This window comes from Vipera berus, assembly GCF_964194415.1.
Source record: "Vipera berus genome assembly, chromosome: 1".
NCBI lineage: Eukaryota > Metazoa > Chordata > Lepidosauria > Squamata > Viperidae > Vipera > Vipera berus.
In genome coordinates this window covers 113634271-113661323 of record NC_138202.1, presented here as the reverse complement: position 1 = coordinate 113661323, position 27053 = coordinate 113634271, and the positions used below count along the sequence as shown (strand labels likewise).

The following is a 27053-nucleotide window of genomic DNA, read 5'->3' as shown; positions in this document are numbered from 1 at the left end:
ATGAGTTGTTGTTGGTGTTATTATTTTAAATTTATTGGCCACCAACTCCAATGGACTCTGCAGCACACAACACTATTAAAACAGAGTTCACAAATATTGGGTTTCCATGGGCTAACTAGGTGGTCCCAAACTTACTAAATTATAAATCCTTTTCCATCCAATAATTGTTGTAATCTTGCTAATGCAAGGCATTAATAAAAGTACATTTTTATTGTGTCTTCAGTATGCTATCATATTTTATAAACTAGAGTTGCTATAGGGCAGTGATGGCGAACCTTTTAGAGACCAAGTGCCCAAACTGCAACCCAAAACCCACTTATGTATTGTCCGATGCTGGGTGGGCGTGGCCCAGTGGGTGGGCATGGCTGTGGTGGTAATGGCAGACTGGGTGGAACTAAACAGTTCAATCAATCAATTCCAAATTTGTGAGATCTTTTTTTCCCCTGTAAGAAGTTGAATTTGATTGATTGATTGAACCTTTCTCTCTTTTTTTGCACACAGCAGCGGAGGGTTAAAGCAAAAAGGTTTTATAAAACCCAGCTAAAGGCCTAGGCCTAGGATTGGGACAATGGCACACGTGCCCACAGAGAGGGTTCTGCTATAGGTTCGCCACCACGGTTATAGGGGAAACTAATAGTAATAATGAAAGAATAAATAAAGTCTTAAGTTGGTGGCCGTGTTTAACTAGCAGAATGAGCCTCAGAGGATAGAAAGAAATTACAAAATAATTGGAGAAACATGGGATGGAGGTATGCAAGGACAGAACTAGCACATATGTTCACCATAGACTGTAACCCTGGCAATAAGAAGCTTGATGTGAGTTGAGATTCTCTAACAGGAAATTCTCTAAAACAGTAATCCCCATAAAACTTTGAGGTTGCTGTACTATAATAATGTTTTGGTTTAATAGAATTATCTGTTGGGTTTGTATTTGGTTTTTCCAGTGGACTTGTGTTGATTAACAGCTTGGGAAATATGCAGAAGTTGCCAGATATCTTGCTTTAGCTGGACAGACTTCCTTTTTTTAGCCAAGATAATTTTTGGATGGTACAATTGATATGGCTTAATGATCAGATATGCTTAATATTAATATTGGCTTGGATAATGTTTAAAGTGTAGCTGTCAGCAGTAGAAAGAGGCCATTACTGTTCATGTGGCTGTGACCACCTGACTGGGTTTGTATCACAGAAAGGTAATATGCAGGTAGCCCCTGCCGTTCTAAGAAGGGAGGCAGGGCTGTTCAAGGTTAAAACTGGTGCATGGGTCTGCATTATAACCCATTGGCTGAAACTACTGTTCTTCCCCACAGGTCTGAATTCTTTCCTTTTGGAAACTATAACTATAAATCAACATAGATTAGAATTATTTTATTAAAACTCTAACATCTCAGCCTGTCCAAGGAGGAGTTCCTAATGATGGGCTATGAGCAGGCACTTAGTGCATTTAAACAAAGTATTAAGAATCAGGAAGTTCAACAGGACATGTCTGCTTTACCCACTATTGGCTAGAGCTGAGAGGCCATAATAAGCTCCAATAATTTATCAAATATGTCAAGTTGCAGTTGGCTGTCTGAAAATTTGTTTTCACCTCTCCTTTGTTCAGAGCTGGAGACCTCTAAGTTTTCAAAACGGCATTATTAATTTCTAAGATCTAAATACCCAGCCCATCCTTAGACTAATATTACAAGCCAGTATGCAAGTGATTGTTCTATTTTTGCCTACCTGGAGAATACATTTTGATTTATTCTGCAACTGTCCACATTCCACATTATTTTCTTATAGTTAAGGGGTCTAGTCACATCTTTCAGTTATTCAATTATTTATTTGCTGATAAACAAATGGCTTCATTTTTTTTAAAAAAAATTAGATATACATTAATATTTATCCTTTAAGGAATCTCCCAAGTACATTTTATTTAACATATTTATAACTTGCCTCCAATGCAGAGGATCTTGTAGTGGTTTATACTGCATAAGGCATTGTACTGATAAAGGAAAAATATTTGTAGTTCAGGGTTGAACTTTGGTGCTCTCTGAGCTTCGTTGTTTTCTTGCAGACATTTTGTTACCCAAACTAGGTAACATCAGTACTAGTAAGGAATGGCTCTCAATTTATATTCTAGTGATTTGCCCTGTCAGTGTTGGTGGGAATTATCTTGGAGGTTCTTTGGTTGAGCTTTTACTGTTACCTTGTTTGGCAGCTCCTTAATAGGGGCATTGTTTACTTATTGATTATTGGTCTGATGTTAATCTGATGCTAACATCATTAATCTGATGTTAATCTTGGTGTTAGTCTACCCATTTTGTTGGAAGATGTTGTACAGATGGCCTGTTTCCTTTTTCTGTTGCTCAGGATTGCTGCACTGTGTTTGTCTTATCTGAATAGAGTTCTTACACAAGAACAAGCCAAGTCCAAAAACAATAGAGAAGTTCTCCAGGCCTGTCGCTCAGACAAATTGGCCATCAATAGATACAATACATACCAGTATAAACAATATCTACTTACTCTGCAGAAGAGAAAATCAACAAGCCAAAAGGGAACAAAAAGACCCAAGCTCCTCACCACCAGCAATCAACACCTGGATGAACATAGATTAACATCAGGCCAACAATCAAGAAGTAACAATACCCCAGTCAAGGAACTGCCAAATAAGCTAACACTAAATAGCCCAACCAAAGATCCTCCAAAACCACTCCCACCAATGCTGACAGGGCAGGCCACTAGAATATAAACTGGGAGCAAACCCCACTCCTTACTAGCACTGATGATGTTACCTACTTTGAGTAATGAAACATCTGCAAAAAAAACCCAACCAAGCTCCAAGACCAAGGAAACTCTCATAATGTATTGTGTTCATCAGTAAGTGCTCAGTAATATTTACCATGTAAAATATGGAGTGATACTCCATTTTGTTTTGTTTAATGACATTTATATACTTCCTTTTTTACTAATTGATGAATATTATCAATAACTTAGGTGTCTACCTGGTAGAAGAAAGATGTCTTAGATATTAATCTCATATTTAAGAACTCCCATAACCATTTAATATTGTTTTGGGATGGTACAAGCTAAAATCCAACATTTTTGATAACTCAGGTTCATTATTGTTATTTTTTACATACACATACCTGCATACCTATACCTACACATATACCACAAAACCGCCTGAGAATTTATGCATAGCCTAAGTGATGCCATTTTATTTGCAGTACAAAGGGAGAGCAAACTTGCATGTATTTGAAGATTGGTGTGGAGGAGCTGTGGGACATCTGAGGAAGAATCTGCATTTCCCCCTATATCCTCATGTAAGTATAATCTATTCTCCAGAAAGATGCCAGTGTTTCATAGCTTCCAAGATAGTGCTTCCTCTCTTTTTTCTATGCAGTAAATATTCTTAAGCCCTTCTGAAGTGAATTTACATGTTGTTAAGTGTAATTTGGCTTTATCTGAATGTTAATGAATTCCAGATAGTAATATCTTTCATTTAAGAGTATTTACCATTCATTCATTCATCTATCCATCCGTCCATCCATCCATTCACAGCATTTGTAAACGGTTCCTGTCATTCTGACTCTTTGTATACAACAAAGTAAGAAAAAACAAAGCGTACAAAAGTAAAATAATCACAGTCAGTCTTTTCTCTCAGGTCCCATATTGATTTGCTGGGCTACAGTTTCTCCTAATTAAAGATTGTGCTGTCCAGAAATTATTCGAGTTGCAGTTCAGTACAACCCAAGGACATAAAATTGAGTAAGAATGTAGTCTATACAGCTTCCTGTCCCTATGATTGTGGCCAAGGAATTCCCACTGGTTTAGGACTGACCAAATATGGGAACTCTCACAAAATTAGAATCTGATAGAGGAAGTTATATAGTAGAGTGTGGGAAGATTAGCAGTACAATTGAAATTCCCACTTGGCTTCATTTATTATTACAAATGATGCCTTTACATTCTTACAATAGGCACTTTGCTGGATGAGTGAATGTATTTTATAGCCAAAGGCCAGCAATGTAAAAGAGCTTAGAAGAGGAAAACATCAAGACAATTGTGCAACACATAATAAAGCAGACAGTAACACTAAAGTAATAGGACATTATTTACTATATCCGGAGAGAAAGTTTAACTGGCATTCTCTCATTTTGCTAATGTTTTGGGTAATGCTTTGATTTTGCACAATGCATAGGAGGAGCTCATATATATAAATTCTGTTTTCCAGTGTATGCTATCACAGTGAATACAATTGGACAGCATTTCTCCAACATTTCACTTTCCCAGTGGGAAGTGGAATGTTACATGCAAAGAACTTCTTTTTTCCTTTCTATCTTTTAGACTCGTACAACAGTAAAAAAGTTGGCTGTGTCACCCAAGTGGAAAAATTATGGGCTACGTATTTTTGGCTACATTCATCCCTTCAAAGATGGTGAGTACAATAAATTCTCCTTCAAGGGCAGAGCTTCTTTTCTGGAGTTTCTCTCCCCTAGCTTCATGCCAGAATATTTTTATTCAAAAAAAAAACCCACCCTATTATTGTCTTGCTCCCACAATCTCACCCTGGGCATTGTTGTGCAGCTTCAGAAGAAGCCAGATTATCCACGTAATGATTGTAACACATTTTGCTTCTCACTGCCCTTCCCAGGTCACAAGTTACATGCCTTCAAAAAGCTTATGAGATTTATGAGTAAAGTATTTCTTTCTCCTCCCTTCTTAAAAATAAACAAACAATAAGGCACTGCCACTCCAGGTTTTTTTGAGACCAGACAGTAGTATTTAAAAACACATAACATTATGCCCCCGTCTTGGAAAACTGCTTTTATTTCTTTGATTCTGAAGGAAGACCAGGATGTCACTCAAGCAAAAAATAATAGGCCAATATCACTTTTGAATACGGACTACAAGATATTTGCTAAGGTTTTAGCTAACAGATTAATGAGGGTATTACAACAAGTAATTCATGGTGACCAAACTGGGTTTATAAGTGGTAGACAAATGAAGAATAATGTGAGGCATGTAGTTGATTTGTTGGAATTTTTGGAAAGAAACATTCAGATCCCTGCAGCGTTGATCTTTTTGGATGCTGAAAAAGCCTTTGATCAATTGGATTGGCAATTTTTGTTAAAAGTATTAGATAAAATGAACTTTGGGGATAAATTTTTACAACCAATTAGGGCATTATATCAAAAGCAAACAGCCCGCATAATAGTTAATAATAGTTTGACGGAAGTATGTAACATTGAAAAGGGTACAAGGCAGGGGTGCCCGTTGTCACCTTTATTATTTGTTTTAACATTGGAGATATTATTGATTAAAATACGGGATTCGGAAAAAATTAGGGGAATTCAAATAAGAGATAAGGATTACAGACTGAGGGCGTTTGCAGACGATCTGGTTGTTACGGTAACTCAGCCTGAAGATTCAGTTGTAGAACTGATGGAGATAATAATGCAATATGGGAAAGTTTCTGGATTCAAGGTTAACATACAAAAAACTAAAATGTTGTCTAAGAATATGACAGTATCACAAAAGGCTGTTTTAGAAGAGTTAACGGGATTTGAAATTGTTAAAAGGGTTAAATATTTGGGGATATATTTGTCACCCTCAAATGTAAAGTTATATAAAAATAATTATGAAAAGTTATGGGGAAAAGTTCAAAAAGAATTGGATAGTTGGAAAAAACTACAATTATCCTTATTGGGAAGAATTGCAGCAGTGAAAATGAATGTTTTGCCAAAATTTTTATTTTTATTTCAAATGATACCTATTCTTAAAAAGGATTCCAATTTGGAGGAATGGCAAAAGGGTATTAATAAATTTGTCTGGGCAGGGAAAAGGCCACGAGTTAAATTTAAGATTATGCAGGATACGCGTGAGAAAGGTGGTCTTAAAATGCCTAATCTTAAACTATACTATGAAGCTGCTGCTTTGTCAGCGATAAGTGATTGGATTAATTTAACACAAGTGAGATTATTAAATCTTGAAGGCCATGATTTGTTATTTGGTTGGCATGCATATTTATTGTATGATAAGAAGGTGGATAATGTGTTCAAGGTACATATTTTAAGACATGCTCTGTTGCGAGTTTGGAAAAAGTATAGACATAAGTTAAATTATAAGATACCTATATGGGCAATACCGAAACACGCAATAGAAAATATAAGTGTTGGGTTTAAACATGATGTGACTACATACAAGGAAATTTTAAGTTTGGAAAGGAATGTATGGCATTTAAAGCCGTATAATATTTTAAGAGAAGAAAAGATTGTACAAACTTGGTTTCAGTATGGGCAATTACAGGCCAGGTGGAAAGAAGACCAGAAAATTGGTTTTTCAATGACTGATGAAAATCTGGTAAAGCAAATTAGAGATCAAGGCCAAGCACATATTAAAAGGATATATCTTGCATTGATAGAAATTGACTCAGAGACAGAACTTGTTAAAGATTGTATGATAAAGTGGGCTCAGAATTTTCAAGAAGTTATTCCAATGGATACCTGGGAAAAGATTTGGGTGAGAAATGTAAAATTTACGCAAGCTCAAAATTTAAGAGAGAACTTTTATAGGATGTTTTATAGGTGGCATTTAGATCCTAAAAAATTAGCAAGTATGTATCCGAACTGCCAGCCTAAATGTTGGAGGTGTGGTGGTGAAGATGCAACGTATTTTCATGTATGGTGGACCTGTAAAAAGGTTAAAGCTTTTTGGATTAAAATTTGGTGGAATATGCAAAAGATATTTAAGAAAAGGATAAAGTTTTGTCCGCAACTGTTTTTACTGGGCATTATTACGGATACTACTGTTGTGGACACTAAGTTGATCCTGAATTTAATCACGGCAGTGAGACTTTTAGTAGGGCAATATTGGAAGAAGGAAGAACTGCTGACTATAGAAGAATGGACTTTAAAAGTTTCCAACCTGGCGGAAATGGCAAAGATTTCAGCGTATTTGAAAGACCAGTCGCAACAGAGATATATTGTGGAGTGGAGAAGATGGATTGATTATATCCAGAATAAATATGGGACTAAAAAGTTTCACCTAGCATTTGAATAAGTATTGATGTGATATTTATATTGCTTGTAGTTAGTTTATAAGAGTTAAAGTGCGATAGATTTAATAGTTTATTGTTGTTTGCATAAGGTAGACTATGATTGTTTGTATTTTTATACCCTGTATTGAGCTCTGGGAAGTCGGGGAGGGGGGAGGGGGAAGGGAGGGAGGGGTTGGGGAGGGTTGGGGAGAGGGGAGGAGGTGGGGAGGGGTTTTGCTTTGTTAAAAATGTATTGTAAAACTTTTCAATTAAAAAAACAACACATGACATTATAAATTGCAGGTAGCCTGCCAGGACAGGAAACAAATTTATATGTCAACTTTCCTGTTCTTATTAGCTAAATTATCTTTCCTTGTCTTATAGGAGATTTTCAGTTTTCTGTAGCTTCGGATGATAATTCTGAATTTTGGCTTAGCTCTGATGAGACTCCAGCCAATATACGTCTGGTGGCGTTTGTGGGCAAGGTGGGCAACTTCTGATAATAAGATAAAGATAAAGGTATCGTAGCAGCTTTCCATGGGTTGATGTGTTTCTTATAGCCTTCTTTACAAATAGTACCATTTGGCATCATCTCTTTGGTTCCTTGCTGAGAGAGTTAAATGTAAATGAAATTGTAGTGTTGCCACTGGGAAACATATAAACATTGAACCAACTCAGCTGTGAGTTTTACATCTGGAGGCTGCATAATTAAAACCTGGATCTATTGTACGAAATTCAAATGTGTGTGTTTGAGGGTCTCTTTGAAATTCTCACATGTTGCAATAGTGATATTTTATATGCAAGTCCCCTTCTGCTCCTGTGGTTCACAGCTTGAGCCCATTTGGTTTCTTCACTAACACTGCTTTGCATCATAGGTCTCTTGTCTATGGCTAGAGCACAAGGTTTATGCTTATTTCTCTCACTTCATTTAGAGTGAAAATAGAGTTCTCATTTCCCTACTATGTATTGAGAGTCTATTTACCTCTATATCAGAGAGTAAAGAAATGCTGGAAATAAGGCAATTTTAACCATATAAAGGAGGAAGTTTGCAGTTTGATTTCAGGCAAAATGCTTTAGTTTATTGAGTTAGTTAATTAGTTATTACATTTATTTATGCACAGCCAAGTTCCCAGATTCTGGATGGTTTACAAATTAACTATCATGAAAGCATTATATAAATTTCCAAACAGTTACTCTGTCCAATTGCCAGACCAAACCATCATAACCCAAGCCACCAATCAAATAAAAAGAAAGCAGGAGCCCAGTGTCACAATAAAATAAAAGTTTAATAAAGCACACATTATTTTTTAAAAGACGATTAAACAAAATAATATTGGCAGCCTGGAGAAAGGTCTGAATTAGACCTTTGAGGTTAAAATATTCCATAGCATTAAGGCTACCCAAAACAGCTTCTGGATCCATGATCCCTTAAATTGTCAGGGCCCTCAGCATCCCTTCCCTGCATGCTTGTATAGGTTGGGGAACATCCAATTAGGAGAGGCAAGTCCTCAGATAACCTAAAACCAAGTCACAAAAGGCATTACAGATTAAGGACAAAAAAAAAACCAGATTGGCTCTGGAAAACTAACAGTAACCACAACTTCACATTACAATTACATTTCTCACATATTACTAACCAGGCCACTGCATTTTTACCAGTTCAATTTTACAGTTAGAGATAACTCCTGGAAGAGCATATTACAGTCATTTAATTGTTGGGTGTGATTACTTTTGGTAAAGTTTCTTTATCCAGGAAAGGCTGCAAATGGCACATCAATTTAAGATGAACAAGCTCTCCTCTGGTCTTAGTTTCTATCTCCTGTTATAGTAAAACCTGAAGGTTTTCAGGAAATTGCCTAAGCCACAGATCTTCCCCTTCAAAGGAGAGTGTAATCTCTTCAGATCTGTTAAAGGATCAAGAATAAAGCAGGTTTCAGTCTGAGCTATCAAGGCCACAACAGCTCCCTAGCATTGTTGTTGTTGTTGTTGTTGTTGTTGTTGTTGTTAGTTGCAAAGTCATGTCCAACCCATCGCGACCCCATGGACAATGTTCCTCCAGGTCTTCCTGTCCTCTACCATCTTCTGGAGTCCATTTAGGCTCACACCTACTGCTTCAGTGACTCCATCCAGCCACCTCATTCTCTGTTGTCCCCTTCTTCTCTTGCCCTCAACCTTTCCCAGCATTAGGCTATTCTCCAGTGAGTCCTTCCTTCTCATTAGGTGGCCAAAGTATTTGAGTTTTAGCTTCAGGATCTGGCCTTCTAAAGAGCAGTCAGGGTTGATCCCCTCTAGGACTGACCGGTTTGAATGCCTTGCAGTCCAAGGGACTCACAGGAGTCTTCTCCAGCACCGTAGTTCAAAGGCTTCAATTCTTTGGCGCTCAGACTTTCTTATGGTCCAACTTTCACAGCCATACATTGCAACTGGGAAGACCATAGCACTTTTGTTGGCAGGGTGATGTCTCTGCTTTTTAGTGTGCTGTCTAGATTTGCCATGGCTTTCCTCCCCAGGAGCAAGCGTCTTTTAATTTCTTGGCTACAGTCCCCATCTGCGGTGATCTTGGAGCCCAGGAAAATAAAATCTGTCACTACCTCCATTTCTTCCCCATCTATTTGCCAGGAATTGAGAGGGCCAGATGCCATGATCTTGCTTTTCTTAATGTTTAGTTTCAACTCAACTTTTGCTCTCTCCTTCTTCACTTGCAGCAACACTCTTTAGTTCCTCTTCACTTTCTTCCATTAGAGTGGTATCATCTGCATATCTTAGATTGTTGATATTTCTCCCAGCAATCTTAATTCCAACTTTTGATTCATCTAGCCCTGCCTTTCTCATGATGTGCTCTGAGTATAAGTTAAACAGGCAGGGTGACAGTATACAGCCTTGCCGGACTCCTTTTCCAATTTTGAACCAATCAGTGGTTCCGTGTCCAGTTCTCACTGTTGCTTCTTGACCCGGATATAGGTTTCTCAAGAGACAAATAAGATGGTCAGGAACTCCCATCTCTTTAAGAACTTGCCACAGTTTGTTGTGATCCACACAATCAAATGCTTTAGCATAGTCAATGAAGCAGAAGTAGATGCTTTTCTGGAACTCCCTAGCTTTCTCCATGATGTTGGCAATTTGATCTCTAGTTCCTCTGCCTCTTTGAAATCCTGCCTGTACTTCTGGTAGTTTTCGATCCACATACTGCTGGAGTCTAGCGTGTAGGATTTTAAGCATAACTTTACTAGCATGTGAAATGAGTGCAATGGTGCAATAGTTTGAACATTGTTTAGCACTGCCTTTCTTTGGAATTGGAATGTAAACTGATCTTTTCCAATCCTGTGGCCACTGTTGAGTTTTCCAAATTTGCTGGCAAATTGAGTGTAGCACTTTTACTGCATCGTCCTTTAAGATTTTGAATAGCTCAGCTGGAATACTGTCACCTCCACTAGCTTTGTTGTTGCTCAGCTTTTCTAAGGCCCACTTCACTTTACAGTCTAGGATGTCTGGCTCAAGGTCAGTGACCATCTCATCGTGGTTATCAGGGATGTTAAGCTCGTTCTTGTATAGATCTTCTGTGTAATTTTGCCACCTCTTCTTAATCTCTTTTGCCTCTGTTAGGTCCCTGCCATTTTGGTCCTTTATCATGCCCACTTTTGCATGAAACGTTCCCTTCATCTCTCCAATTTTCTTGAAGAGATCTCTGGTCCTCCCTATTCTATTGTTTTCTTCTACTTCTTTGCACTGTTCATTTAAGAAGGTATTCTTATCTCTTCTAGCTATTCTCTGGAATTCAGCATTCAATTGAGTGTATCTTTCTTTTTCTCCCTTGCCTTTTGCTTCCCTCCTTTCCTCAGCTATTTGCAAAGCTTCCTCAGACAGCCATTTTGCTTTCTTGCATTTCTTTTTCTTTGGGATGGTTTTAGTTGCTACTTCTTGTACAATGTTGCAAACCTCCATTCATAGTTCTTCAGGCACTCTGTCTATCAGATCTAATTCCTTAAATCTATATGTTACCTCTACTGTGTATTCATCAGAGATATGATTTAGTTCATACCTGAGTGGCCTACTGCTTTTCCCTTCTTTCTTCAATTTAAACTTAAATTTTGGAACGAGAAGCTCATGGTCTGAGCCACAGTCAGCTCCTGATCTTGTTTTTACTGACTGTATATAGCTTCTCCATCTTTGACTGCAGAGCACATAGTCAATCTGATTTCTGTGTTGACCGTCTGGTGATGTCCATGTGTAGAGCCATCTCTTGGGTTGTTGGAAAAGAGTGTTTGCTATGACCATCCTATTCTCTTGACAAAATTCTATCAGCCTGTGCCCTGCTTCATTTTGTACTCCAAGGCCAAACATGCCTGTTATTCCGGTTATCTTTTGGCTTCCTACTTTAGCTTCCTCCCTAGCATTAGGCAAAGACTTTTCTAGCACCTCTGATCTGGCCTACGATGATTTTATGTAACTGGGTATCATCAGCAATGGCTGTTGAAGGATCTGAAGGAGGGTGTATATGTGGCAGAATTACTTTGCCTTCTTTACCTGATCAGGTTTTAGTGATGCATGCTGAGTCTGCCCATTCATGTGCTTCAAGGTCATGAATGAAAGAGGTCTTATTATTTTATTTATTATTTTATTAATTAGATTTCTATACCGCCCTATTTCCAAAGGACTCAGGGCGGTTTACAGGGCAAAGTTAAACTATGAACAGACTTGATATTTTCTAAGAGCAGCTTGAGGCTAAGACACCCAGAGGTCTAACCTTCAGGTTCAAGGATGGGTACCTGGTAAAAAATGGAAATCTGCACCAAATTGTGGTTCCTCTTTTTCCTGTTACAGCCAACTCATCACAACCACCTCTTCAGGAGACTCAAGCAGTTGGGCATCCTATTAAAATCCATTCATACTGTGAACAATTTGCAGTTTTAGAAAGAAGTAGCATAAGAAGCATTAAAAAATATATGGAATAACTTCAGTAGAGAAATCTACAGTGTTAGTGAGTTTTAGCTTAGCTGTCTAACTTTAAAATGTTTGAAAACAGCTACATAAGTGCTTCTACCCCCCTGCTGTCAACAAACCCTCTGTAGATTTTTCTGAATCTGAGAAAAGTGCATTCCTGTGCATTTATAGACACAAATGTAATGGACACAGAGAGAATTAATGCAACTCCCCAGGCTATTTTGATTTCTACAATCGTAGTGCTGTTTTGCTGTTCAGCAAACCTGGATCTTTGACAGAGGCAGCAAAGTTATGATTGAGGCCTCAAGGACTACTCATTCAATATTACTCATGGCATGTTATACCTTATAAGGAATCAGCAAAAGATTTCAAAGAAAGGGTTGGATCTGTGTAACAACTCCAGAGTTGTTTAACTCTGCCCTTAGCTCAACTTCTCATGAAAAGAAATTTTTTAATCTGGAAACCTAGTGGGTATATTTGAGGAGTTAGAGAATTTGGTAATATCTGCTCTATAATATTTAAACATGGAAATATATCACACACATAATGAGAATGGTATTCCTACTTTATCCCTTAGTGCAGGGGTCTTCAAACTTGGCCCTTTTATGACTTGTGGACTTCCAGGAATTGCTGGCTGAGGAATTCTGGGAGTGGAAGTCCACAAGTCATAAAAGGGCCAAGTATGAAGACCCATGCCTTAGCTACTAAAACTATTATATCTAACTACTTTAGTCTAGCTACCCCTGGTTCAATGCCTTCAGTTGATTTGGAATTGCATCTCTCCAACTTGCAGCCAGCAAGATCAAAGACACATCTGGAGAATACCAGCTAGGCAGATCTAGATTCTGCAAGGAAATGACCTTGGGCAAAGGTTTCCTGTGCTTAGAGTTACTTTTCTAGGATTCCTTATTCCAACCAAGGAATAGGAAGGAAATGCTATTTGCAAAAATTTAATTTAATTTAATTTAATTTATATACCGCCCTTTCCTGAAGGACTCAGGGCGGTTTACAGGGTATATAAAAAAATCAATACAAAAATTAAGAGCAATTTAAAAAGATTAAACTAAGTCCCTGAAAAAATATAAAACCCCAGTTAAAACCCCCAATTAAAACTCAGCCTGGGCCGGAAAGCTCGAAGAGCCAGGTCTTCAGGTCTCGGCGAAATGATTGAAGGTCAGGGGCAGTCTTAAGCTCCACGGGCAGCTGGTTCCAAAGGGCAGGCGCCCCCACCGAGAAGGCCCTCCCCCTGGGTGTCATCCGCCGGCATTCTTTGACCGGCAGCACCCTGAGAAGGCCCTACCTGTGGGAGCGCACAGGACGAAGGGAGCTTGATGCCGGCAGCAGGTGTTCCCTCAAATATCCCGGACCCAAGCCATTTAGGGCTTTATAGGTCATCACCAGCACCTTGAATCTCACCCGGAGGGCAACCGGAAGCCAATGCAGCATGCGGAGTACAGGTGTTACATGGGAGTAACGGGAAACCCCCATCACAACTCGCGCGGCTGTATTTTGCACCAGCTGAAGCCTCCAAGTGGTCCTCAAGGGCACTTAGTTGCTTTCACAATTGTTGCAAGAAGACAGAAAGGACTAGTTTTTTTTAATAGCAATGTGAGCAGAATGTTATTGTTCCAGAAAGAGATGTGAAAGAGTTAAACTACACTTCCTGCACCATTTTTTTCAGCCCTGAATTACAGCCTCTGAATTTGCTTGTCAGTAAAGACCAGGGGACTTCAAACTTGGCCCTTTTATGACTTGTGGACTTCAATTCCCAGAATTCCTCAGCCAGGTATGCTGGTTGAGGAATTCTGGGAGTTGAAGTCCACAAATCATAAAAGGACCAAGTTTGAAGAGCAAAGAAGAGCAAAGAAGAAAGAGAAGGGAGAAAAACACATACTGTATATATGATTAATAGCTTGGTTCTAAAAACATTAGGAAGTAGGAAATTACTAGGAACATTCTTTCAAGACAGAGACATTTTCCTATGAAATTGATCAGATTTCATATCTGTTTTCCCTTCCTCTGAACATGTGTTTTTATTGCTTATCTTACTAATATTTCAAAGACTGTCTCTCAAACATTGGGAAGTTTTGAAATCCCCAGGTGCGCCGAACAGATTTATAATCTGTGGCTTTTGACTTTCTCTTAACAAATTAAAGCAACACAAAATTAAAACTTCCTTTATGGTCAGATTTTAAACTTGAATAGCCAAGTCCCAGGACAGCCATAGTTCTCTCCATTTGTATATTTGTAATGGATGCACCCCCTTCATGGATTACTGCCTTGTCGTGGCGAAGGGGCTTGCGTAATTCAATGAAGCTATGAGCTATGCCGTGCAGGGCCACCCAAGACGGAAAGGTCATAGCAGAGAGTTCTGACAAAACGTGATCCACTGGAGAAGGAAATGGCAACCCACTCCAGTATCTTTGCCATGAAAACCCTATGGACAGTACCAAAAGGCAAAACGATATGATGCTGGAAGATGAGCCCCTCAGGTCGGAAGGCGTCCAATATGCTACTGGGGAAGAGCAGAGGGTTAGTACTAGTAGCGCCAGAAAGAATGAAGCAACTGGGCCAAAGCCGAAAGGACGCTCAGCTGTGGATGTGTCTGGTGGTGAAAGGAAAGTCCGATGCTGTAAAAAAATTTTCTCCATAGGAACCTGGAATGTAAGATCCATGAATCAAGGAAAGCTGGACATGGTCAAACAAGAGATGACAAGGCTGAACATAGACATCTTAGGTATCAGCGAACTAAAATGGACAGGAATGGGTGAATTTAATTCAGATGACCATCAGGTATACTACTGCGGGCAAGAATCCCTCAGAAGAAATGGAGTAGCCTTCATAGTCAATAAAAGAGTAGGAAAAGCAATACTGGGATACAATCCTCAAAATGTCAGAATGATCTCAGTTCGAATCCAAGGCAAACCATTCAATATCACAGTAGTCCAAGTCTATGCCCCAACCACCAGTGCTGAAGAGGATGAAATTGATCGGTTCTATGAAGCCCTACAGCACCTTATACAACTAACACCAAAAAATGATGTTCTTATCATCATGGGGGATTGGAATGCTAAAGTAGGAAGCCAAAAGATAACCGGAATAACAGGCAAGTTTGGCCTTGGAGTACAAAATAAAGCAGGGCACAGGCTGATAGAATTTTGTCAAGAGAATAGGATGGTCATAGCAAACACTCTTTTCCAACAACCCAAGAGACGGCTCTACACATGGACATCACCAGACGGTCAACACAGAAATCAGATTGACTATGTGCTCTGCAGCCAAAGATGGAGAAGCTCTATACAGTCAGTAAAAACAAGACTAGGAGCTGACTGTGGCTCAGAACATGAGCTTCTCGTTGCAAAATTTAGGCTTAAACTGAAGAAAGTAGGGAAAAGCACTAGGCCACTCAGGTATGAATTAAATCATATCCCTGTTGAATATACAATAGAGGTGACAAATAGATTTAAGGAATTAGATCTTATAGACAGAGTGCCTGAAGAACTATGGACAGAGGTTCGCAACACTGTACAACAGGTAGCAACCAAAAGCATCCCAAAGAAAAAGAAATGCAAGAAAGCAAAATGGCTGTCTGAGGAAGCTTTGCAAATAGCTGAGGAAAGGAGGGAAGCGAAAGGCAAGGGAGAAAAAGAAAGATATGCCCAATTGAATGCAGAATTCCAGAGAATAGCTAGAACAGATAAGAATGCCTTCTTAAATGAACAGTACAAAGAAATAGAAGAAAACAATAGAATAGGGAGGACCAGAGATCTTTTCAAGAAAATTGGAGAGATGAAGGGAACGTTTAATGCAAAAATGAGCATGATAAAGGACCAAAACGGCAGGGACCTAACAGAGGCAGAAAAGATTAAGAAGAGGTGGCAAAATTACACAGAAGAACTATACAAGAATGAGCTTAACATCCCTGATAATCACAATGAGGTGGTCACTGACCTCGAGCCAGACATCCTAGAATGTGAAGTGAAGTGGGCCTTAGAAAAGCTGAACAATAACAAAGCTAGTGGAGGTAACAGTATTCCAGCTGAGCTATTCAAAATCTTAAAAGATGATGCAGTAAAAGTGCTACACTCAATTTGCCAGCAAATTTGGAAAACTCAACAGTGGCCAGAGGATTGGAAAAGATCAGTTTACATTCCAATTCCAAAGAAAGGCAGTGCCAAAGAATGTTCAAACTATCACACCATTGCACTCATTTCTCATGCTAGTAAAGTTATGCTTAAAATCCTACAAGCTAGACTCCAGCAGTATGTGGATCAAGAACTACCAGAAGTACAGGCAGGATTTCGAAGAGGCAGAGAAACTAGAGATCAAATTGCCAACATACGCTGGATCATGGAGAAAGCTAGAGAGTTCCAGAAAAACATCTACTTCTGCTTCATTGACTATGCTAAAGCCTTTGATTGTGTGGATCATAACAAACTGTGGCAAGTTCTTAAAGAGATGGGTGTACCAGACCATCTTATTTGTCTCTTAAGAAACCTATACGTGGGCCAAGAAGCAACAGTGAGAACTGGACACAGAACCACTGATTGGTTCAAAATTGGAAAAGGAGTCCGGCAAGGCTGTATACTGTCGCCCTGCCTATTTAACTTATATGCAGAGCACATCATGAGAAAGGCAGGGTTAGAGGAATCAAAAGTTGGAATTAAGATTGCTGGAAGAAATATCAACAACCTAAGATATGCAGATGATAATGGCAGAAAGTGAAGAGGAACTAAAGAGCCTCTTGTTGCGGGTGAAGAAGGAGAGTGCAAAAGTTGGGTTGAAACTTCACATTAAGAAAACCAAGATCATGGCATCCGGTCCTCTCATATCCTGGCAAATAGATGGGGAAGAAATTTATTTATTTATTTATTTATTTAGTTGCATTTGTATACCGCCCTTTCCCTGAGGACTCAGGGCGGTTTACAGGGAATTAAAAAAAAAAAATCCAACATACAAAAGTTAAAACCATATTAAAAAATATTAAATTGACCCTGTACACGATTAAAACCCCAATTAAAAATTCTCCTCAGCCTGGAGAATTTAAGAAAAGCAAGATCATGGCATCTGGCCCTCTCAATTCCTGGCAAATAGATGGGGAAGAAATGGAGGTAGTGACAGATTTTATTTTCCTGGGCTCGAAGATCACTGCAGATGGGGACTGTAGCCAAGAAATTAAAAGACGCTTGCTCCTGGGGAGGGAAGCTATGGCAAATGTAGACAGCACACTAAAAAGCAGAGACATCACCCTTTCAACAAAAGTGCTATGGTCTTCCCAGTTGCAATGTATGGCTGTGAAAGCTGGACCATAAGAAAGTCTGAGCGCCAAAGAATTGAAGCCTTTGAACTGTGGTGCTGGAGAAGACTCCTGCGAGTCCCTTGGACTGCAAGGTGATCAAACTGGTCAGTCCTAGAGGAGATCAACCCTGACTGCTCTTTAGAAGGCCAGATCCTGAAGCTAAAACTCAAATACTTTGGCCACCTAATGAGAAGGAAGGACTCACTGGAGAAGAGCCTAATGCTGGGAAAGAATGAGGGCAAGAGAAGAAGGGGACGACAGAGAATGAGGTGGCTGGATGGAGTCACTGAAGCAGTAGGCGTGAGCTTAAATGGACTCCATAAGATGGTAGAGGACAGGAAGGCCTGGAGAAATGTTGTCCATGGGGTCGCGATGGGTCAGACACGACTTTGCAGCTAACAACAACAACAATGGATGCACAAAGGCCAGTGTCAAAACTTGCACATTTATGTCCCCTTTAACATATAAGGAATACTCAGACCTACCTAGGATCAACGCCACATCTCTTTGTTATGAGAATGCTGTGGAACTTTCTGCAGCGATTGCCAGCTGAGATTATTAATTTACAGCTTAGTTTTTATCCCATAACAAATGCTTCAAAGGCAATTTCATACCTTTTCCTCTGGTGTTCCATTGCTCTGCCTTCCACTTCCTTGATTTTTTTTCCCTTCTGAAGCCAACATGCTGTAGTGTCCTGTCACCCCTTCTTCCCATTTTCTTTAAGAATGATTTTAAAAGCAGATTTGTTGTTGCTTTCACAAAGCTACCATTGTTATTCCCTCCCCATAAATACAAATACAAAGGAAAAATGAGATTGGGAGCAATTGGATGCAGGTGGGAACACTGATTTTCTTGTAATTTCCATACTTCTCTGTCTTCTTTGATTCCAGCTCTAGGTAGCAGAGATAGGAATGTTAACAGAGACACAAGTGAATTTTTTTATCATTTGTGTGGTGAAACTGAGACAGTGCCTTGAAAAGAAGAAGAAGTTGTCACATTTTTTATTTATTAGATTTTTATCCAGCTTTTATTACTTTATATATAACTCAAGGCAGGGAGCTCCCTAATATTCCCTCCTCCTCCTATTTTTTCCACAACAACAACCCTCTGTGGCGAATTGAGTTGACAGAGAGTGACAGGCCCAAAATCACCCAGCTGGCTTTCATGCCTAAAGTGGGTTTAGAACTCACAATCTCCTGATTTCTAGGCCACCTCCTTAACCACTACACCAAACCGACTCTCACTATTATAGAGATTGAAATAATTAAGGAGGCCCTATCATGGGACAAGCTTTACCATTCTTGCATTATCACAGAAGTGACCGGTTGCAAGCCATTCTTGTTTGATCAGTCCTTTTCCATTTTGCCTATATGCAAAAGCCAAGCCTGGCTGAATTAGATTAGTGCTTGAATAGGAGAGTATCAAGAGATCGCAGTAGGTGAGTCTGGGAAGTAAAAAAAAAAAAATTCTGGAAGAAGACAATAGTAACAAACTTCTCCAAGTAGCTGTTTTTTTAAGCAGAAGATGTCAGTTGTCACTAATGAGGTTATATTTTTTTATTGCTGCAAAAAAATGAAACAATATCTTCATTTCTTCTTTTTCCTCCTCCTTAGCTGGGCTCTGAGTGGACTGCTCCAGGAGAATTCACAAAATTTAGCTCTCAAGTCTCGAAGCCAATCCGGTAGGTGCTACCACCATGTCCTTCCATTTTTCATTTTGACGGATAGACTGATCCTAAGAATTAAAGGAAGAATAATTCACTACTTTTGAAATTGACAAAGGAGAGCAGCCAAGTCATGAAGTGGAAGAATGGCTTTTCATTTTTCTTCAGGCTGGTTTGTTTTTGCTTTAATTCTCTCTGCTAAAATCTGTGGAAGTGGAGATGACTGTAGCCTCAAGAGTGCATAATCCATGGGCTCAGTCTGAAATCATTTAACAGAGGTAAGTTGAACTTTTGAACTGATAAGTGCCAGGCTAGCCGCAGAGCATTCTGTTTTGGTTCCTCTTGCTGATGGCAAGATTTTCTATGGAGAGCATTGGGATCTCCAGAACAGATTCAACCCAGCAGAGAATCTTATTCTCTTTCTTCAACCCACTCTTCTGAATTTCCAATTTTCTCACAGTCAGGCCTCTAGGAACTGATGCTTGAAAGCTCTAAAGGAGTCTGTTCAAAGGACTCTTCCCAACAAGTCATGCAAAGAGCATATTGCAGAAAGACTTCACGTGCATTTCACTATGCTTTTCTCAGAGTCGGTGTAATCTGCCCCCACCCAACTTCTGTATTGAATTAGATCCATGAGATGGACACAACTGGTCAGTTGAAGCCAGTGGTGGGGTTCAAATATGTGAGCAACCGGTTCTCTGTGTGGATGCCGCTTCCAGAAGTCCATTCTGGGCCTGGGCAACAAAAAATTAGCTAACGGTTCTGCTGAAGTGGTGCTAACTGGCTGAATCCCTCCACTGGTTGAAACCCTTGCCCCCAAAAGAGTTGCTCTGAACTTCCTGCCTGGCCAGGTAGAATAATGACCTCCACAATGGAGGTGTGGTCGGCTTGCTTTTTTCAAAGAGCTTACGAATTCACAAATATCAGGTGGTCATGCACCATGTAATTCCACATTGAGAAGTAACATATTGGGTATTAAGGAGGGGTGGACTGTTTAGAAGAAACAGGATGCTGAGTAATAGCTATGAAAATATATTGAGGCAAACAGGGAGTCTGCAGCAAAGCGGGATGAGTTATGGCAAGCCCTTCCCTTACATACCTGTGTGGTAATAGCACTGGGCTTACTTAATGCTACAAAACCACATCTTGCTCCTTTCTTACCAGTTAACCAAACTAGTGAGTTCTTTTTTGCTGGTAATTGCCAATTGCCAACTGAAAGCAGAGCAGCAACTGACCTGGTTTCTGTTATTTGTTTTGCTAACAGCAAACAACCAAAGTGCCATTTTTATATTATTATTATAGTCAGCCAGAAGTTTAGACTGGATTTGGCATTTTTTGATGGTGTTTAAATGCTGATGATGTTTAACTGATGCTCCAAATATTTTAGGATTGCACCCAAGATGCCTGTCACTATTGGTACTATCTTTGCTTTATTTTGCCATCGTCATTCTATTTGCAGATCTTTTTATTTTGTGACTTATTATTATTTAATTTTCTGAAAATTGAGTTAAGTCAATTGACTTCAGTGGCTGTAGATAGTTAACTTTAGAACCAGCTTTCCTGACCCAAGGTCAGTTTTAATCCAAGTTCAAAAAGCCATTTGCTATGTTCTCATAACATTGTAGTTCCAATCAAATAAATCACACCACAACTTAACATAATGGTCTTGCTTACATGATGTGCTAAAATTGTACCTAAACTCCAACAAACATTGAACCATAAACTGCCTGTCCTCATTGTAACTTATACAAACCCAGGCTGTCTCTCAAAGCTGCTTAAAATGGCAAGTAAACTTGCGTTTCCATTAGACTTTTTCTTTTCTTACTGGCTATCTGTTTTGTATCTTCTCTTTTTTCTTTACTGTCTTCTGTTCTCTCCCTGGTTTACACAAAGGCTGGTCACTTTGAAGCTAAGCTACTTTCTGTCAAATTAGAAGTCTGTCAACTTCATTCCCGCTGTTTTTATTTTTCTTTGAATCCAGCTGGCAGCTCTCTTATGGCCGCATCTTCTTTTGCCCCATCAGTTTATTGTCAAGCTGGACCTCTCTTGGCATTTTGCTGAAGAAGTGTTTCCCTCATACACAAAATTGTATCCTGTCAACAGAAAAGCATAGGCCATTTGAGTAATTGGGAGTCCTTACAAGGTATCTGTTCTGATTCGTACAGAATTTTCAGTACTGGAGCTGCAGAATCTCTTGGAAATGACTATCTCCTCTCAATTTCAATACAGTACATTGTTTTTTGCCAGGAGGGTCCTCCTAAGCAGTAGACTGCCCATTCATGATATTGTGAGTTTATGCTCTTTTAACACATATAAACACCTTTGTCCTTTCCATGCAGTAAGGGATTATTTCGCAAATAGTTGTAATGGCATGAAAGTAATATTTAAATAGATCTCTGTGAAGGTTACCAATTATTTTTCTGGAAGTCACAGTCTATGCACTAGTTTCATTTCCCCCTAACTCCTAATATATAGTTGTCTTTTCTTGTCTTTTTTATCTTTGCATAGCTTCTTTTTTTCTGTGTATATCATCAAACTGGAGGTGAAGTGTGGGTCTTCCAGAGTTTCCTCACTAGGGCCAAGACACTAACCGTTCCAAAATAATAATGATATGTGCTGAATGCTTATTGTTTTTCTCTGTTGCTAGAGGAGAGTGATGAGGACAGTCATTCAAACGCAGGAATAGAATATGAATGGACACACACATGCCTAAAGAATAGACAAGCTAAAATGAAGCTGACTACTGGCATGATGGAAATTTCCCAACAGCAATACCATCATGCTGGTACTTAGTAGAATTTTAAAAATGTGAATCTTTCAATGATCTAGCACTGATTCATGCAGGGAGGAATATTAAAATAACAGCATGTTCTTGTGTCACTAAACAATCTAAGCACTCAGCAGATCAAGAAACAAAGGTCAATATATTTTTACCTCAGTTTCTCTGCTGGAGACATAGTGAGACTGAAAGTAATTCACTATTTCAACTCCAAAAAGCTATGGATTTAAGGTTCCCTTAAATCTTCCCTTGCCCAAAATTTCACTAAAAATAGGTAAGCTCTCTTGCTTTGGAGTTTGGGTCAGTCAAACCTTATTTTTTGAATGAGCTTGTTTTCCCTTTCCCATGTATCCCATTCTTGAAAACATCCCAGGTTTGTGATATTGGGTGTTCTCAAACCTCATGAGAAACAGGAATGACTAGAGCTTAACCCCAATCCGTGAACTAAAGTATCTGATCATGAATTTTCTTGAAAGAACTAAAAAATAAATGCCTTTGTTAGATTATCTCTGAATAGTACAATGCAAAGTCAGGAGCAAGTTAGCAAAGGTATCTTATAGTCTTCCCATCATTAATAGCAATAAGACTTATACACTGCCCTATAGTGCTTTACAGCACTCTCTGAGTGGTTTACAAAGTCAGCATATTGCCCCAACAATCTGGGTCCTCAATTTACTGACTTCGGAAGGATGGAAGGATGAGTCAATCTTAAGTGAGTCAGGATTGAACTCCTGGCAATGGGCAGAGTTAGCCTGCAATACTGCATTTTAAACACTGCACCACGACAACTCTTAATGATTCCTTATTTCTGTTCCTGGAAATGATTTGGTACAATCCATACTTGAGAGCTTGCTATATTTTAGTTCAGTGTTTTTCATTTTCTGCAAACTGTGACTTTAAATGGAAGGGTTCAACTTTTGTGCATTTGACATTGGCTGCAGATGATTAGCTTGGGACAAAGTACTGTGTTAATCTAATTAAGGCCCAATGGAAAAAAGTGGAAGGGAAGGTTGGGCATCATTAGTAGGGGCGACAATTGTTGGGACTTATTTGCCATACCCAGTTCAATAAAACAGCTGCCTGGAGACCAGCCAACTTTGATAGCAAGAAGTCTGTCTACCTCTGGGAATTCCCAGGGGAAATTAGAGGAGCTTTTTATCCTTGTTCAATTGAAGTACAACTGTGATGAGTAGGACGTGACAGTGCTAGTTTACATGCCCTGCTTTTGTGTATCAATGTACACACACAGAAACACATATATGCTATAAAAAGTGTCTATATGTCTAATTTGAGACATATTTTACAATATGTGTATGTTGTTTTTTAATGGTGCTATTGTGAATCACCTCTGGCCCAGTGACTGGAGGAATATTTTTCAAAAAAATCCTTTAAATAAAATGAAACAAATACATTTGAATGATTTTCCTAATCTACAACCTTTCTTTGCGGCTTTGTTCCCAGGCCTTATTGAGCTCCATCACTGGGTGTCTCTGCTGGATCACATAAACTTCCTTTATTCAAGTCTTAGCCAGAAATATACTTGGAATGATTTTTCCTCTTAGGCTGCAAGTGTTCTAAAGTATTACACTACCCTTATTTATTTTTTAAAAAAACAAATGCATATTCCATGCTTTCACTAGCAGCTGACCATGTGATCTTAGAAACAGTAACTTCTGGCTTCGACGAAACTCCAGGATCACCTCTTTTCTTTTGTCTTTTTGCCCGAAATACTGGATCTTCATAAAGAAAACTAAGCTCTGCTTTAGTTCAAACGATTTTTGATCCAGAAGGTAGGATAAGCAATGGTGATTTTAAATTACAAGGAGGTAGATTTTGGTTGAACATCAGGAGAAATTCCTAAGTGTAAGAGTTTTTCAAAATCAGAGAGTCTCAAAGAATGATGAATTCTCCTCTATTGGAGATGTTTAAATGGGTGCTGGATGGTCACCTGTCAGGGATGCTGCACTAGTGGATTCCTGTGTTGAATAAGGAACTGGACTTGATCATATCTAAGATCCCTTTCAGTCCTACCATTTTGTAATTCCATGACTTGAATTTTTGTTATTTTAATCAGTGTTGTACATCATAAAATATACTAGATTGCTTATCGGTTAAAATGCATAGACGTGCTTTCAGACTTTCTAAGAATTGCATCCTTCTTGAAGAGAAGAAAGAAAAGAACGGAAATATATGTTCTAAACCAAGGGTCCCCAACCCCTGGGCCGTGGCCCACTACTGGGCCATGGCCTGTTCGAAACTGGGTGTGGGAGAAATGGATAAGCGCGCATGTGTGAAGCTCCATTTGCACAAGCACCCTCTGCTCAAGCACCCTCTATTCATGTGTGTGGAACTTTGCATGTGAGCACAAGCACCCTCTGCTCAGGAGTGAATCTTCATTTGTGTTAGTGGAGGGCATGCATACGCGCTGTTTGCACAGATGGAGCTGTGCACATGCACGTATGCTTTCCGCTCATGCCCCTCCCATGCCAGGCTGGTTTGCCAAGCTGGAAAAGATGGGGATTGCTGTTCTGAACAGCATTTGTGTTCTTGCACTGAAGCAGGGGTGCAGTTTATGAGGGTGAAGGTTCGTTCTCTGAGCTTGTAGATGCAGTTTATGTTAGCTATTTGAATTTGTCAGGAACTCTTGTTAGAGCAAAGGTCCCCAACCTTTTGGGTACCAGGGACAGGTTCTGTGGAGAAAGGTTTTTCTGGAGACCAGAGAGTGTGTGATTTTGTGTGCTGCCTGCATCCCATGGATGGGACTTTGCTTGTTTGTGCAGACTGGTTGCAGGCATGCCGTGGCCCAGTACCGGTCCAGGGACCAGGGGTTGGGGACCCCTGTGTTAGAGGACATGCTACTGAATATATGTCCAGTACTATATAAGTCATTGAGTAGCAACACATCCCGTTCAAAAGGAAAAGTGCTCATAACATACTTTTCTTGGAAGCCACAATTAGGCTTCAGGCAGTTATAGGTGAATGCTAACAGACACCAATATTTCAAGTAACAGTTAAATATATTAAGATATACATAGGGAAGGAAATTCTCACTGGAATATAAACTGCATTCTAAAGTTTCCTAGTCCCTTAAATTTTATTTATTTAACTTAAAATGAGTCAGAAGAGAGATAACATTGTATCTTTTTATCTATTGCTCCTTTTCTGTTCCAGGGATCATAAGGTTCATAAGTGTGAAGAGATGGTGCAATCTCTAACATTTAGATCCTGAATTCTATGTTTTGATCCGTCTCCTTTTTAGATGATAACATATACTATATCTGTTAAATCTGTTACATTTTATGGCCCTTCTGAGTTTCTGTCTAAAATATTAGCTGGAAATTAATAAACTAGGAGAGGTGTCATTGCCCATATTAAGGGATACAATTCAGTGCAGGTCATTCCAGCTTTTGATAAAAGTATGAAAATTCTTCACCTCAGACTAAGGGCAGATGGAGGTTTACTTTCTAAACTTTATGAAAAGACCCAGAAGTCTCTCTGTTCTTTTTTCTTAATGTTTAATGCCCAACATGCTTACCACAGCACGGGACTCTTTCAACAGGAAAGCCTTTGTACTTCTTCCTTGAATAGCCCTGTGATCATGTAAAGAGAAAAAGGATAAGAATGAAGAATCTAAGCTTGATGTAAACAGAAAATTCAAGGATAACCTGGCAATAGAGACAGGCTATTTATGGCTGTTTAAAGAAAAAAAATCAGAGCATAACCAAGATTTTTTTAAAAAAGTTTTCTATAGAGCATTTGAGTCAAAAAGCTGTATAATGCACTGTATTTATAAAAGAAAAATGGCTCTGAATGACAAAGAATTATAGACAGTTGGAGTGCATCCATAGAGAAGACAATTTATTCATGAACCTTCAACGTTTTTGTAGAGTTCTCACTCTTAGTGAATTTCCTTGTCAAGGAAGCAATTTCCTTGCTTCCATTCAGAAAACATAAGATGATCCTCCTACTTCATAGATAATTATTTGGAGAAAGGTCTCATATTCCTTTGGGTTGTTAAACGCTGTTATCAGTAGAGGTAGCAGAGAATGAAAAAGTTTGGGAAGTGAAATAAAGGGAATAGAAACAAAAACGTCAAAAGAAATTTCAAGTCTCAACTGGAAAGCCCTGTTTTTCAAAGAAGATTCATTAGGCCCCTTTGTAGAATTGGTCTGATAAGGAAAAGGAACATTAAATTTATTTAAGCATCTATATAAACTGGTGGTTGATCAATTCCTTCCCATTTATCTTTTCAAGACAAGACCTTTTTGGTACTCTCATTTAGTTTCCTTGAGCAACAAAAGTTGCAGAAGTGCTAGTTTGGCCTAGGTTTCCAGAAGTACTTGTCTTTCAAATGATATAATTCAGACAAACATTTGCTGAACTAAAGAAATGGTGCAAAATGGCCATTTTGTTTTTTCTGGGGTTTTTTTTTTGGGGCGGAATGTTTCTGAAGAAGTGTAAAGTTAGAATGTAGGGAGCTATCAACCAAGTACTTTCTGAGCATCTGATATCTCTTATTTGGGATGAAGATAGCAAGGATTAAATATGGCATCTCTAAGTTGATTGTGGCTTATTTGGGCAGTTCTTTGAAGTTAATTATCTCATGGTTTCCTGTGGTCTTTGAAGTAAACTAATTGTAATGCCCCTGTTCTTAGCAAGTTCAGGGTAGCCCAATTTTGTTGCTATTAGAAAAAATGTCCACCATTTCTGCAAGATAGTGCCACAAATGAGTTAGCAAGCATCAGCTAAAGTTAGTAACTGTCCATCTTATATTTTGGGAGACTGAGCCTTGTTTTTCCATGTAGAATCTTCTTGTTTTCTTCCCAGGGCTTAAGAATCCCTAACTTACAAAATTATCAAACTTTATTCAACTCTGGGGAGTTTGTGTTGTTATTAAAATGAATAACACACTGCATTGATTGAGTTTCTTAGCTAGTTCAAAGCAGACTTCTGGCTCCCTGGATGGAAGATGAGATATGGTTTCCATGGCAGCAGCAGCAACATGCAGTGCACCAAGCCAGCAGGGAGGATTTTAGGAGTCTTCTGCTCTGACCAATCAGAATTGACAGGCAGCAATGATACCATGGCAGGATCTCTGCTGTAGCTGCAGTTCATCTATCTCCCCTGTGTCAGCTAGGGGCGGTCATCTATTATAGCTGGGATTACTGACAGCATCCTCTTTGCCTTTGTTCTAATTCTTCTTTTTATTCCTTCAATGCTTCATCTCCTTCATAGCAGAGATAGCTTTCTGAATGCTTGAAGTTTTTCCATAGATCCTTCAGTACTACACTTTATTTGAAATTTAAAAGCTATCGTCAAAGTTATGCATACGTGATTTGGAAATACATAGA

The 27053-nt window shown here is 39.0% G+C and overlaps 1 protein-coding gene across 1 annotated transcript in view; it reads left to right on the top strand.

Moving 5' to 3' along the window:
- Nucleotides 1-27053, top strand: part of B4GALNT4 (beta-1,4-N-acetyl-galactosaminyltransferase 4) — a gene marked incomplete at both ends in the record, with an annotated part of 245336 nt that overhangs the window by 179952 nt on the left and 38331 nt on the right. The window contains 4 exons of the mRNA XM_081313323.1: nt 3209-3304; nt 4329-4419; nt 7405-7505; nt 18874-18941. Coding sequence (XP_081169449.1) covers nt 3209-3304; nt 4329-4419; nt 7405-7505; nt 18874-18941 — 356 coding nt within the window. The remainder of the gene's footprint in view (nt 1-3208; nt 3305-4328; nt 4420-7404; nt 7506-18873; nt 18942-27053) is intronic.